This window comes from Rhinolophus sinicus, chromosome 3 (assembly GCF_057876585.1).
Source record: "Rhinolophus sinicus isolate RSI-liver-muscle chromosome 3, RSI-T2T, whole genome shotgun sequence".
Lineage (NCBI taxonomy): Eukaryota > Metazoa > Chordata > Mammalia > Chiroptera > Rhinolophidae > Rhinolophus > Rhinolophus sinicus.
The window spans coordinates 140,394,788-140,409,310 of record NC_142503.1 but is presented as its reverse complement, the minus strand read 5'-3'; the positions used below and the strand labels follow the sequence as shown (position 1 = coordinate 140,409,310).

The 14,523-nt window shown below is 33.4% G+C and overlaps 1 protein-coding gene across 2 annotated transcripts in view; it reads right to left on the bottom strand.

Annotated features, from left to right (window-relative positions):
• The window catches only part of GOLM2 (golgi membrane protein 2), a 97,751-nt gene that overhangs the window by 21,791 nt on the left and 61,437 nt on the right, over positions 1 to 14,523 (bottom strand). For both annotated transcript variants that reach the window (XM_019725321.3, XM_019725322.3), the window contains exons 7-8: positions 9,627 to 9,725; positions 8,513 to 8,683 (exon numbers count right to left, since the gene is read on the bottom strand). In XM_019725321.3, the coding sequence (XP_019580880.2) occupies positions 8,513 to 8,683; positions 9,627 to 9,725 (270 nt within the window). The remainder of the gene's footprint in view (positions 1 to 8,512; positions 8,684 to 9,626; positions 9,726 to 14,523) is intronic.

The window sequence follows — 14,523 nt, the reverse complement described above, 5'->3', positions numbered from 1 at the left end:
TCTGAAGCAGCTCATAAAACCCTCATGTGAGAGGTGCCCTCCCTATACCTGGAGGAAAGGAACATCCTTATATATAAGATGGAGGAACACCAAGAAGAATCTGAAAAACCTTGCTAAGTTTCTCCCAGTTTACTACATTTACCTCGTTCCCTTTGTCTTATAATATCTTTCCACAACTTCCTACTCTTCATCAGATCTAGCATAAAAACACTCAGGTTTAAATATTTCTTCAAGTCTTCATTTCCTTATGAAGAGTCCCCTGTCATGTAAAATTTATATTAAATAAATTTGTACGCTTTTCTCCCATTAATCTGTCTATGTCAGTTTACTTTTCAGACCCAGACAGGGACCCTAAGAAGGTCAAGGAAAACTTTTTCCTCCCCTTCAGTGGTTAATTACAGAATAATATGGCATATACACTAATGAAAGTATGTCCAATGGATTGAAGTAGTGTGAGAAGGGAGTGATTGACTTGGTTAAGATTGTATGGATATGAAGAAGGGGTTTATCAAATAAGTGACAGCACAGCACCTATTTAAAGTATGATTAAGAGTTTGCTAGAAATAGAGTAAGAAAAGGAAATATTAAAGAATTTTCCCAAAACTTCAAAAGTACAAAGGTGGTACGATACAGCGAAAAAGCAGTGACCCTGAAGATAAGGGACCCAAATAATAGTCCTGGTTGTTCCACTATTTACCTCAAGCAAATTAAACTCTCTGGATCTAATTTTTCTTGTCTGTAAAATGAGGGAATCCACATTAAAGTCTCAAACTTTAATGTAAATATAAATAAGGTCTAGGGTAGGGCCTGAAATCTTTTTAACTTTTTTAACAATCACAGGTGATAACGGATGTTACTGGCCCACTGATCTATATTTTGAATATTAGGTCATTAGATTATCTCTACAGGTTCCATGTACCTTAAAAGTTTATTTCAAATAATTCCTCTACTATATTGAATTTTTTTTAGGCAAATAGGATTTTGAGAAGAAGAAGAAAATTATAAGGTTAAAAAAAAGAAAATTATAAGGCAAAAAAATACACTTAAAAAAAAAATTTCCCTTTATGACTAAACAGAGTTGTGGATGGAAAAAGGGCCACAGGTTAAACCTGACAAGCTCAGGAGACTGAAAATACCCACATAGGATGGTGTGAACATAAAAATTCCTAACTAAGGTGAGCCATGGCAGGAAGTCACATCTGTAGTCATGTAGCTTCCTTAACAAATGTCAATCTCTGCCTTAAGTGAGCCTGTCTATTGTATTTTTTGCATCTAGGACAACATGCCCGTGGAATGTCAGTACTCTCTTTTTCCAGACCAAAACTATAGAACCCCTCATTATTATTCTTGTCCCCTGATTACCAGCTCTATGTGTGGTAAAAAGTGAACTATTAACTATCCTGTACCCACCTATGTAAAATAAGTACCTGTCTCTTCAATTTACTTTTATCCAATCCCAGAGATCACTTTACTTTCTCCCATCCCCTTAATCTACCACCAATGGATGTCATGTAACCCTCCTCCTTTGATTCTGCATATAAAATAAGCCGCAAACCGCCATTTTATGAAGCATTTTCTCAATCTGTTGAGATTTTGCTAACTGGAAATTGTCGTCAATTTGGTTCAAATAAACTCTTATAAGCTTTCTCTTAGGATGGATTTTTTTTGTTGTTGTTGACAAGAGTTTACCCTCTGGAAAATAAACATTTAAATATAATCACTTTCACAGTTAACATGATGGTGTATCTTTTTAACTCCTTATAGAAAGAATTTATTGGATATATGAACAAGTTTCAAGTTTCAAGAAATGAGAAATACCAAAAAGTAAATTATTGTCTACATAATAGTGATACACAATTTGAAAACACAATGAAAAAAGGTTCCCTTTTAAGTAATGAAAAAAAGTTAAATCTTTTGACAACAATTTAACTTGAAAAGTCAGATATTTACTCAAAGAAAAGTGTAAGACTACAATAAAGCATGACTAAATGGAGTCTTAGATATAAAAAGACAGTAAGTAACACAATATTGCCCAATTTAATATGTAAATTTAATTCAATACTCATTAAGGTTTCTGTGATCTAGTTATAGAACTTGATAAACTAATAGTGAAATTCTTCTGGAAGAACATAGAAAACATTATTATTTTTTTTAATTTTAAGGTACGCTCAAATAATTATAAGACAGTGGTTTTCAAACACATATGTGATACTGTCATTTATAATAAAAAATATATATTTGGTGTTCATCCCCTTTTCTGGCATGGAGCTCCTAAAACCCTTGGAATTTCCTAAGTGATGAAAGTCTTAAAGGTATCTTTTGTTATGTTAATGTGGTTGCTAGGACAATTGACCACATAAATAGAGGCTTGGAACTTTCAGTTCCACTCCCTCCAACCTACCCCTATTAGAAAGGGAAAGGGGCTGGAGGTTGAATCACTCACCAATGGATGGTGGATTTAATCAACCATGCCTATGTAATAGTGTCCATAAAAACCCTGAAGGACAGGGATTGGAATGCTTCCTGGTTAGTGAACATATAGAGATTTGGGGAGATAGAGTGCTTGGAGTGAACATGGAAACTATGCAGTATCGCCCCATATGTTGCCCTAGGGTTTCTTCTGTCTGGCTGTTCCTCAGTTATATCCTTTTATAATAAACCAGTAATCTAGTAAGTAAAATGCTTCTCTGAGTTCTGTGAGCTGCTCAAGCAAATTAATCAAACCCAAGGAGGGGGATATTGGAAACTCAGATCTACAGCCAGGAGGTCAGAAGAACAGTCAACAACCTGGACTTGCGACTGGCGTCTGAAATGGGGTTGGGGTTGGGGGGCAGTCTTGTAGGACTGAGCCCTTAACCGGTGAGATCGGAGGGGATTTCTAGATAGATAGTGTCAGAATTGAGTTGAATTGCAGGACACCTAGCTGGTGCTAGAAAATTGCTTGGTGGTGCAGGAAAAACCCACACACATCAGAATCAGTATAAGAATAGTTATCATATGCTAGGGATAAAAACAAAAATTGGAAAAAAAGAAAATTTTAGAGCTAGGTTAAAAACAGTAAAATAGTTCAATGTGTATGTGTGCTAAACAAGAAGTAAATAACACAAAGAAAAAATAAATGGTAAGAATCCTGGGACAAATGATTACTAGCATAGAGAAAAATTACTTTGGATCACTGTAAATTTCAAAGAGGTCAAATAATCAATTGGGGGGGAATAAATTTAAATAAAGTGGTATACTTATGCCCAAAGGAAGGACTGGTGATTTTCTATAGAAGAAATGAAGGATGTCATAAGAGTCAAGATGGATATGCTTGAATATATACAAATAAAAATCTATTGTATCAATTTCAGCTAAGTTGCAGGATACAAGATCAACAGACAAAAATCAGTCATAATTGGAGAAATGTGGAGAAAAGGGCACCCTTGTGCACTGTTGCTCTAAATTGGTGAAGCCACTATGGAAAATGGTATGGAGGCTCCACAAAAAATTAAAAACAGAACTACCATATGACCCAGCAATCCACTTTTGGGTTATTTATGCAAAGAAAATGAAAACACTGACTCAAAAAGATACATGCACTCCCATGTTCATTGCAGTATTATTTACAATAGGAAAGATATGGAAAAAACCTAGCTGGATAGATAGATACATAGATACATAGATCGACAGACAGAGATATACCTATACATAAGGATTATTATTCAGCCATAAAAAAGAATGAGTCTTGTTATTTGCAACAAGAATGGACCCGAGGGTATTATGCACAGTGAAATAAGTCAGACACACAAAAACAAATCTCAAGCTCATAGATACAGAGAACACATTGGTAGTTGCCAGAGTCAGGTGGGGAGTGGGGGATAAATGGGTAAAGAGTGTCAAAAGGTGTACAGAAAAAAAAATGCAGTTGATATAAAACAGACATAGAAAATATGAATCAGATTAAAAATAATAACTTTATATATATATGTATATATACACACATACATGTTTATATATATGCTAATGAATATGAAATAAGTATATATAATATATAAATACTAATGCATACCTAATATTTCTAAAATAATGAAAATACTATATTCTAAATCTTTAAGATGAAATCAAATATAAGTATATTCTTAGAAAATTGCATTAAGAGAATTTAAAACTAAAAGCTAAGGAAAAAATCAGTCATATTTCTGTGCATTAGCAATGAACAATCTAAAAAGGAAATTAAGAAAAAAATTTGATTTACAATAATATCAAAATGAATAAAATTCTTAGGAATAAATTTAACCAAGGAGGCACAAGACTTGTATACTGAAAACTACATAACATTGCTGAAAAAAATTAAAGATACTCTAAATAAATGGAAAGACATACCATTTTCATAGATTGAAAGACTTAATATTGCTTAGATAAGAATATGCCTCAAAGCAATCTACAGATTCAATGTAATTTCTATTAAAATCCGAGCTGCCTTTTTAGAAATAAACAAGCGATCCTAAAATTCACATGGATTTATAAGAGGTCTCAAATAGTCAAAATAATTTTTTAAGAAGGACAAAATTGGAAGACGCACACTTCCCGATTTCAAAACTCACTACAAAGTTATAGTAATCAAACAGTGTGGTACTGGCTTCTGGTCTCAATGGAACAGAGTTCAGAGTCCAGCATAAACTCCTATGTCTGTGGTCAACAGGTTTTTGACAAGGATGCCAATACTGTTCAATCAGGAAAAAAGAGTCTCTTCAATAAATAATGCTGGACAACCAAATACCCACATACAGAAGAATAAAGTTGCATCCTTACCTCACACCATATACAAAAACTACCTTAAAATACACCAAAAACCCACATAAAGCTGAAACTATAAAGCTCTTAGAAAAAAACATAGCAGGAAATCTCCACGACCTTTGATTTGGCAAAGGTGTCTTAGGACACCAAAAACACGAACAGAAGAAAAAAATAGATAAACTAAAATTCACCAAGATTAAAAATTTCCTCCATCAAAGGACACTATCAGAGTGAAAAGGCAACCCCATAGAATGGGCAAAAATACATATTTGTAAATCATATATCTGATGAGCATCTAGTATCCCAAATATATAAAGAATGCTTAAAACTCAACAACAAAGACAAACAACCCAATTTATAAATGGGCAAAGGACCTAAATAGACATTTCTCCAAAGAGGATACATAAATGGCAAGCAAGTACATGAAAAGATGCTCAATGTCATTAGTCATCAGGAAAATGCAAATGAAAATCACAAAGAGATACCAGTTCACACTCATTAGGATAGCAATATTTAAAAAAGAAAAGAAAAAGATTAAGTGTTGACAAAGACATGGAGAAATTGGAACTCTAAAGTATTGCTGGTGGGACTGTAAAACGGTGCTGCTGCTGTGGAAAAGAGTTTGGCAGCTCCTTATAAAGCTAAACATAGAATTACCATATGACCTAGCAATTCCACATCTAGGTGTATACTTGAAGGAATCAAAAACAGGTGTTCAACAAAAACTTGTAAATGAATGTTTAGCAGCACTATACACAATAGCCAAAAAGTGGAAACAATCATAAATGTCCATCTACAGGTAAATGGATAAATATAATGTAGTCGTACAACTGAATGTTATCCAGCCATAAAAAGGAATAAAATAATGACATATGCCACAACTTGGCTGAACCTTAAAAATAGTGTGCTAAGTGAAAGAACAAAAAGGCTACGTATTGTATGATTCCTTTATATGAAATATCCAGAATAGGTGAATCCATAGAGTCAAAAAACAGATTAGTCATTGCTAGGAATCACGGGTAGGAGAGAATGGGCATTAACTGCTTAATGGGTAGTTTTCTTTTGGGGTGATGACAACGTACTGGAACAAGATAGTTGTGATGACTGCACAACATTGTGAATGTACTAAGTACCTCTGAATTGAACACTTTGATGAATTTTATGTGCATTTCACTTCAATTTAAAAATTATTTTTAATAAAAAAACTGTTACATGATAAAATATAATAAAGTCTCATATCAAGAAAGGGAATGGAAGAGAAAAACTGTGGTAAAGGTAATTTATAAAAGGTCAGTATTAGAATTATTTATAAAGGTTTGATACAAAGATACAGGGTCAATTTCCAAAGTTACCAGGCTAAGTGGTCAAAACGGATGTATAGTTTATATACCAAGAAATAATTACAGTAAAATTCCTCACAAAAATGGACAGGTCACAAGAAAGTAAATGCTTAATAAAACATCTTTAAGGAATCATATTCTAAATGCCCTATAAAAGAGTTAAAAAGCAAATGAGATCAGGACATATGGAAATAAATAAATTTAAACATCTCCAGTGATACTGTGAAACTGTTCTACAATGTATAACAATAATCTGACAATATACGAGTATAACAGGAGCTATAAAGCTGGTGAAATACTTTGACCTAGTAATTTCAGGTTAGGGACTACACTTTTAAAGCAACACCCTAAGTAGGAGAAGCAGAAAGTAATTTGAAAAAGGATATTCATAGTTATGACAACTAACAGGAGAGAATCTGAAATAATTTAAATAATAACAGTAGAACAAAATGAACTACCATTGCCTAAGCACAATGGCATATATGCATGTGTCTGAGTATACATATATAAACGTATATATATTTAAAACGACAAACTATTTGATAGTGTAAAATGCATGTAAGAAATAATGTCAAAGTAAATCACAAAATAGTGCTCACATTGATTTCAAATCTATATGTACATTGAAAAGAATCTGGAGTGTTTAAAGTTCAATAGGCTCTTTTGAAAATAAGTTGTAGAGAGTAATAATTTCCTAGTAATTATTTTCCAACCACATTCTTTGCCCAAAGATTGGTTAAAAAAAAAAAGAAAAGAAAAAAAATATATATATATATATACATGTGTAAGGCAACAATAAAAAATGTTACAGGATAAAGTATAAGTTTAGAAGAAACTCTTGAATAATCAAATGAAAATATTTTATTTAGTAATATACTTACTCTAAATCTCTTTTTGTGGAGGTAAAAGTTTTCAGGTCAATACCCCAACAAGATTTTGAGGAAATATTTTTTTCACTGTATTTAAAATGTTAGCCACATTCTTGTAAATAAAAATATTTTTCATATAATACTTCAGTCACGATACATGGATATGCTTTTAAATAGCAAAGAAGGAAAATCAATTAAAACTATATGTTCATATAGAAGCAGAAATATGAATAACTGTCATAGGACCAATAAAAATATCTTGAATAGATTTAAAACTGTAACACAGTGCAGTTCTCATTGTACAAGCAACCTGCGTACAAATAGCTGCCTAAACACTGCTTTGAACAGTTGTTGCCATAGAAGCCATCATAAAAAGCAAACAAAGGTAAACTGGAGCTTTTAGACATTCTGTCTGTTCAGAAGTTGAAGGGAAGAAGGCTTGAAAAGCGGAAGCAGTAAAAAGTATAGTTGAAGGGAGCTGTCTCATCGACAGCTGGTAGTTTAAGAGACACTGTCCTGCCCACAAATCTCTCTACTACCAGAACTTTTTTTGTATGCTTCCTGAGAACCTACCAGAGAATTATACAGATGAACAAGTATTGTCCATTTATCAAAATCAATACCTCTGAAACAATTAAGCAGTCATACTTTATTACACAGTACTATGAGTATGTTTAATTTCTTTCACTTCTCTCCTAAGTTTTAAATGAAGGAAACTGCAATTAGAGGGAATGAAAAAGGAAGCAGCACTGAGCCTTTCATGATGGCGATCTCCTCAGGTCTATATTTCTCTCAGAATCCATTTTTCAAAACTATCTTTTCTTCCTTCTAATCAAAATTTTCATTCACTAGTCTGGTAATATATATCTTTCCTTACTTCTCAAAAAAAAAAAATTTACAGTCATAAGAACTAATAGCATTTTAAAAAATCAACTCACCAAAGAACAAAACAAATAAACAAAAACAGAAACAGACTCCAAAATACAGAAAACAAACTGATGGTTACCAGATGGGAGGGGGGTTAAGGGACTGGGTGAAAAAGGTAGGTGCAGGATTTAAGAAGCACAAATTGGCAGTTACAAAACAGTCTTGGGACTGTAAAGTACAGCATAGGAAATATAGTCAATATTATAGTAATAACTACATATAGCGCCAGGTGGGTACTAGACTAATCGAGGGGGATCACTTCATAAATTGTATGAATGTCTAACCACTACACTGTACACCAGAAACTAATATAAAATAACATTGAATATCAACTATAATTGAAAAGAAAATCCACTTACCTGAAATTTATTATTTAACATTGGTGAACATGAGAAATTTTTTAAAGTCTTTAAAATCTATCCATTTGAAACCTGCTTTTTAAAAAAATTTTATCACCATCATACTTTTTCTTTATATGCATATAGCTTTACTATACATTGATTAGAGAATATAATAATAAAGACCTTAATTGAGTCTAGTAAGCAAACATGTTATACTTAAATCTTTTCAGCATAATATTCATCAACTGATTCTTACTTTGCTTCAACTTATGGAAATCACCGATTCTATCCTTGGTAGCCTGCTTTACTATTTCTGCTTGAATTCTGGATTCACTCTCCAAGTTTGGGCCTGGAATTAAATGCTGAAGAAGATTGGAAGGGTTCTGTTTTGAAGTTCCAGGGTTTCCATTGTGGTTTACATGAGAATCTACAACAGAAAAACATCCAGTTAAGGCCATATTTTGCAGAAGAATTTTACAAGACCTGCTTTACAAAAGCTAAAAAAAACCACTGTTGCCTGATACTGGGTAGTCAGGTAGCTTTTTTAAAAAGCTTTGTTCTAATTTCTTTAACCAAAGCGTCTGGCTGTGTGAAGTTTACTAATCAGTCCCCATGAGCATCCCCAGTACTCATTATAAACCTATTCACCGAAGGGATACATAGCAGAGAGTGAAAACTTAAAATAGCAATGATACAGGTTGAATGACTCTTTTCCTCCCTCCAAATGCTATATTGCGGTCAGAAATCTCCAAAATCCACTAAGGCTTTTAGAAGTTCAAAACTCTTAAGTAATTTTCATCTACACAGTAACTCAAAACTGCTAACTCTTGATTTTTTCTTATTAGTATCTCCCGTACATAACTTTTCTTTCTCCCACCCCCTTTTTTCCTCATCAAAGCCTTAATTCAGATCCTTATTATAATTACTTTCAAGCATATCAATTCTTATTTTAGAGGAACATTTCTGTAAGATTGAATAGGTATTCAGTAGAAAACAGACACATTTATAAGTACAGAGCAGGGAGTTTAAGACAGGTGGTTGAGTAATTTATAGAAGGCCTCTGTGAGATAAATTTGAACACATTTTGAAGAAGGTAAATACATACAGACTGGCAGAGATGAAAGGGAATATAGTCCAGAGCAGCAGAACAAATAATTCTTCAGCTTTTAATAATCCATTAGACAATGTGCATTTTTAAATGATTACTTCTCCCTGAGCTTTTATCAGTCATTTGAAAATATATAACATTAACTAGAAGAATGCTACTTTACTATGCTAGTACTGAAAAATGACACGTTTTATTCGCTATATAAAAATACATGACCAGGAAGTTGGTTTTCAAGTAAAAATTTAAGAATAAGACTTCATACCTGGAACCATATTTGGGGAGAGAGGTTGTCCAGTTGGACGATGGGAGATCGCTTGCTGATTTGCATATTGAGAAACAGAAATAGGGGGCTTCTTTAAAACTAAAAGAAAAAATAGATCCATATTATTACTATTGGTATTATGATTTCTATATATCAACCACCATAAATCTATTTACATTGCACTAATCCTATGATGCTTATCCTAACTTTGTAATCCTTAGAGTTGGTATATATAAAATTAATTTGTGGTTATTAATTGCTACATTGTACCAACCATCACAAATCCTGGTGATCAATAAATCTGACCAGAATATAAGACAGTAGGAACTCTATCTTGACCACTGTATTCCCAATACTTAGACTAGTACTTGGCACATAACAGGAGCTCAACTAAGATTTGATGAATGAATAAATAAATAAATTTCTTCAGATACAGTGAAACCTTTTTATATAGACAGTGTAAATAAAAATTGGCATTTATAGATTTGGTAAAACAATAAAAATATGCTACTCCAAGATTTTAAATAAAAATTAAATATAAGTGATGCAACAAGTTGAAATTTTATTTTTGAAGAGGAAAATTTAAGTTGCACCAAGGGCTTTACTAACAAAGATGTGCATACTTGTAGTTGGGACTTCCTTGTCCCTTAAGAAATGAAGGCAACTGGGAAAGAGATTACTTTTCACTCACTACAACTGATTCTACTGCATCTATGGGCAGCTTAACATGATAGAAAGGCAGAGAGCAAAGACGGAAACTAGAGAGAAGGGAAACAGATAAAGAGAAAAAAATAGAAAAGCCCATCTATAAGATATGGTTAGGGGCACATTTTATTCTCCTAAAACTTTGGTGGCAGAGACAATACTATGTGATCCTATTTCACTGTGTTTTTCCTGGGCATAGAGAAAGGTCCTGTGTTCAGGGGTCACAAGACTGGGTTCTGACCATGAGAAGAATGTAGGTGAAACTGAACTTGCCACTTCCAAGTATGGTGTCAAAATCCTCTGTGCAAATCACCTACAACCTGTCTTCCCTTTCTGCCACACCTCAGCAAGCTACAAATGAAGATGGTGGCGTCAAATAATTGAAAGGGACAGTGCTTGAAGAACTACAAAGAGAGACATCTAACCTGCATCAGACTGCAATATGAACAACAAATAAACGTTTATTTATTTAAGCCACTGCAATTTGGGAGCCGTAATACACCACAGCCTAGTCAATCCTAACTAGTATTATTTGGGTTATTTATAATCCTCAAAGTTTATTGCAATCACTCAATTTTGTTTATTATTACATAGGTCTTTACACTTAAGGACCCAAGATATTTAAAATTCACTCTAAGAAAGCAACCTACTCAAATTTACAGAATATTGGGGTTTTCCATATCTCACTGTGCCCCCATTACCTTGTTCCTATAGCTAGCTGCATGCCCAAAACCCACTTCTTCCCATATGACAGCTAAATAATGTCAGCTAACATCTTAAAAGAGCAGTACTTTGCCAGGTTTAACAATACAATTTGATTTGCTAACAGACTCTGAAGCACTAAGCATCTGGTAAATATATTTGGAAAGAGAGGTCAGTCACAATCTATAAATTTGTTGATCACTGTTGGACCATAGCTGGCTCCAGTACTATACAAACCAGAAGACAAGAGAGGGCACCTCCACTACTAAACAAGAAGTGACCATACATGTCCTTAGCTGATAAGACAAAGCCTCCTGCTCAAGAACAAAGTGACTATTTGGAGGCAAAACTATGATTTCGATAGGTAGGCAAAAGCTGGATTAAAAGAGCCTTTTTAAAACAACCAGCAGAGTTTAGATCTGATATAGTAGAAACAGAGTAGTAATCTGGAGCCCTTATAAGTTTGTCATGAACAATACATATTCCTATAGAAAGTTTAGAAGACTAGAAAAGCACAAAGAAATTTAAAATTAGCTGTAATTTCACCACTTAAAGATAACCACTATTACCATGTCAAGACTATCTTTTTGATGTTTGCGTGTTTTTTTCTGTACATTATACTATACCCCTTAAACAAAATTAAGATCCCAGCATATACACTATCTTATAATCCGATTTTTCCTGTTTACCCCGGCGTTATTAAAAACATTTTATATTAAATTTATTGGGGTAACACTGGTTCATAACATTATATTAATTTCAGGTGTACATTTTTATAATACATCTGTATACTCTATTGTGTACTCACCACCGGAAGTCTAGTCTCCTCTGTCGCCAAGTGTTTGATCCCCTTTACCTTCTTCATCCTTCCCCTAAACCCCGTCTCCTCTAAAAACCACCATTCTATTATCTGTATCTATGAGTTTGGTTTTTTTGCTTCTTTGTATGTTTATTTTGCTTGTTTATTTGTTACTTTTTATTTTATATCCCACATGAGTGAACTCATATGGTTCTTTTCCCATCTGACTTACTTTACTTAGCATGATACTCTCAAGATCCATTGATGTTCTGACAAATGGCAATATTCCACTTTTTATGGCTGAGTAGTATTCCATTGTATGTATGTACCTCATCTCCTTTCAGTCATCCTTTGAAGGACACTTAGACTATTTCCATGTCTTGGCTATTGTGAATAATGCTGCAATGAACAGAGGGGTACATCTATCTTTATGAATAAGTGTTTTCAAACTTTGGGGGTAAATACCCAGAAGAGAGATTGCTGGGGTCGTATAGTGGCTCCATTTTTAATTTTTTTGAGGAACATCCATACTGTTTTCCATAGTGGCTGTGCTAATTTACATTCCCATCAGCAGTGTGAGAGGGTTCCCTTTTCTCCCTATCCTCTCCAACACTTGTTATTTCTTGCCTTATTGATAATAGCCATTCTAATAGGTGTGAGGTGGTATCTCATTGTGGTTTTGATTAGCATTCCTTTTATAGCTAGTGAATTTGAGCATCTTTTCACATATCTGTTGGCCATCTGTATGTCTTCCTAGGAAAAGTGTCTATTCAGGTCTTCTGCTCATTTTTTATCGGATTTTATTTTGTTGCTGTTGTTAAGTTGTATAAGTTCTTTATATGTTTTGGGTATTAGTCTCTTATTGGAGGTATCACTTGCAAATATCTTTTCCCATTTGGTTAGTTGCATTTTTGTTTTTTAGATGGGTTCTGTTGCTGTGCAGAAGGTTTTCAGTTTGATGTAGTCCTATTCATTTATTTTTGCTTTTACTTCCCTTGCCTTTGGGTTCAAGTTCACAAAAACCCTGAGACCAAGGTCTATAAGTTAGTGTCTATGTTTTCTTCTAGGTATTTTATTGTTTCAGGTCTTATACTGAAGTCTTTAATCCATTTTGAATTAATTTTTGTGTATGGTGTGAGATAGCAGTCTAGTTTTATTCTTTTGCATGTGATTTTCCAGTTTCCCCAACATCATTTATTGAAAACACTTTCTTCTCTCTATTGTATGACTTTGGCTATTTTTTCGAAAATTAGTTGCCCACTTATGACTGGGTTTATTTCTGGACTCTGACATCTGTTCCATTGCTCTGTGCCTGTTTTTCTGCCAATACCATACTGTTTTGATTATTGCAGCTTTGTAGTATAATTTCAAGTCAGGGAATGTGATAACTCCAGCTTTATTCTTTTTTCTCAAGATTGCTTTGAGTATTCAGAGTTTTTGTAGTTCCATACAAATTAGAGGATTTTTTGTTTTATATACACGAAAAATGCCACTGGAGTTTTCATGGGGATTGTTTTAAATCTATGTATTGCTTTAGGCAATGTGGCCATTTTAACAGTGTTAATTCTTTCAATCCATGAACACAAAATATCTTTCCAGTTCTTTATGTCGTCTTCATTTTCTTTCAACAATGTCTTGTAGTTTTCAATGTATAGGTCCTTCATTTCTTTTATTTATTCTTAGATATTTTATCCTTTCTTTGCAATTGTAAATGGGGTTGTTTTCTTTATTTCTCTTTCTGATATTTCATTGTTACCATATAGGAATGCAATAGATTTTTGTACATTGATTTTGTATATGCAACTTTACCGTATTTGTTTATTTTTCTAATAGTCTTTTGGTGGAGTCTTTAGGGTTTTCTTTACATAGAATCATATCATCTGCAAATAATGACAATTTTACTTCTTCATTCCCAATTTAGATGCTTTCTATTTCTGGACTTCCAATACTATGCTGAATAATGGTAGCAAACGTGGGCATCCTTCTCTTGTTCTTGACTTTAGAGGAAAAACTACCAGCTTTTCACCATTGAGTATATATTATCTGAGGGTTTTTTATATACGGCTTTTATTATGCTGAAGTACTCTCCTTCTAGATGCATTTTATTGAGTTTTTAAATTCATAAATGGATGTTGTATTTTCTAAAACGCTTTTGCTGTTGGTATGATCGTATAGTTTTTATCTTTTATTTTCTTGATAAGGTGTATCACATTGATTGACTGCACATACTGAATCACCCTTGCATTCCTGGAATGAACCCACTTTATGATGGATGATCCTTTTAATATATTGTTGTATTTGATTTACTAGTGTTTTGGTTAGGATTTTTGCATCTATGTTTATCATTGAAATTGGGCTATCATTTTTTTGTGTATTGCCCTTGACTGGTTTTGCTCTCAGGGTAATGTTGGCCTCATAAAATGCGTTAGGAAGTATTCCCTTCTCTTCAATTTTTTTGAATAGTTTGAGAATGACAGGTGTGAAATCTTTGAATTTCTGGTAGAATTCACCAGTGAAACCAGTTGGTTCTGGGCTTTTGCTTTTTGGGAGGTTTTGGATTACTGTTTCAATTTTCTTACTAGTGATTAGTCTAATTAGGTTTTCCAATTCTTCATTGCTCAGTCTAGGAAAGTTACATATTTCTAAGAATTTGTTCATTTCTTCTAAGTCGTCAAATCTGGTGGCATATAG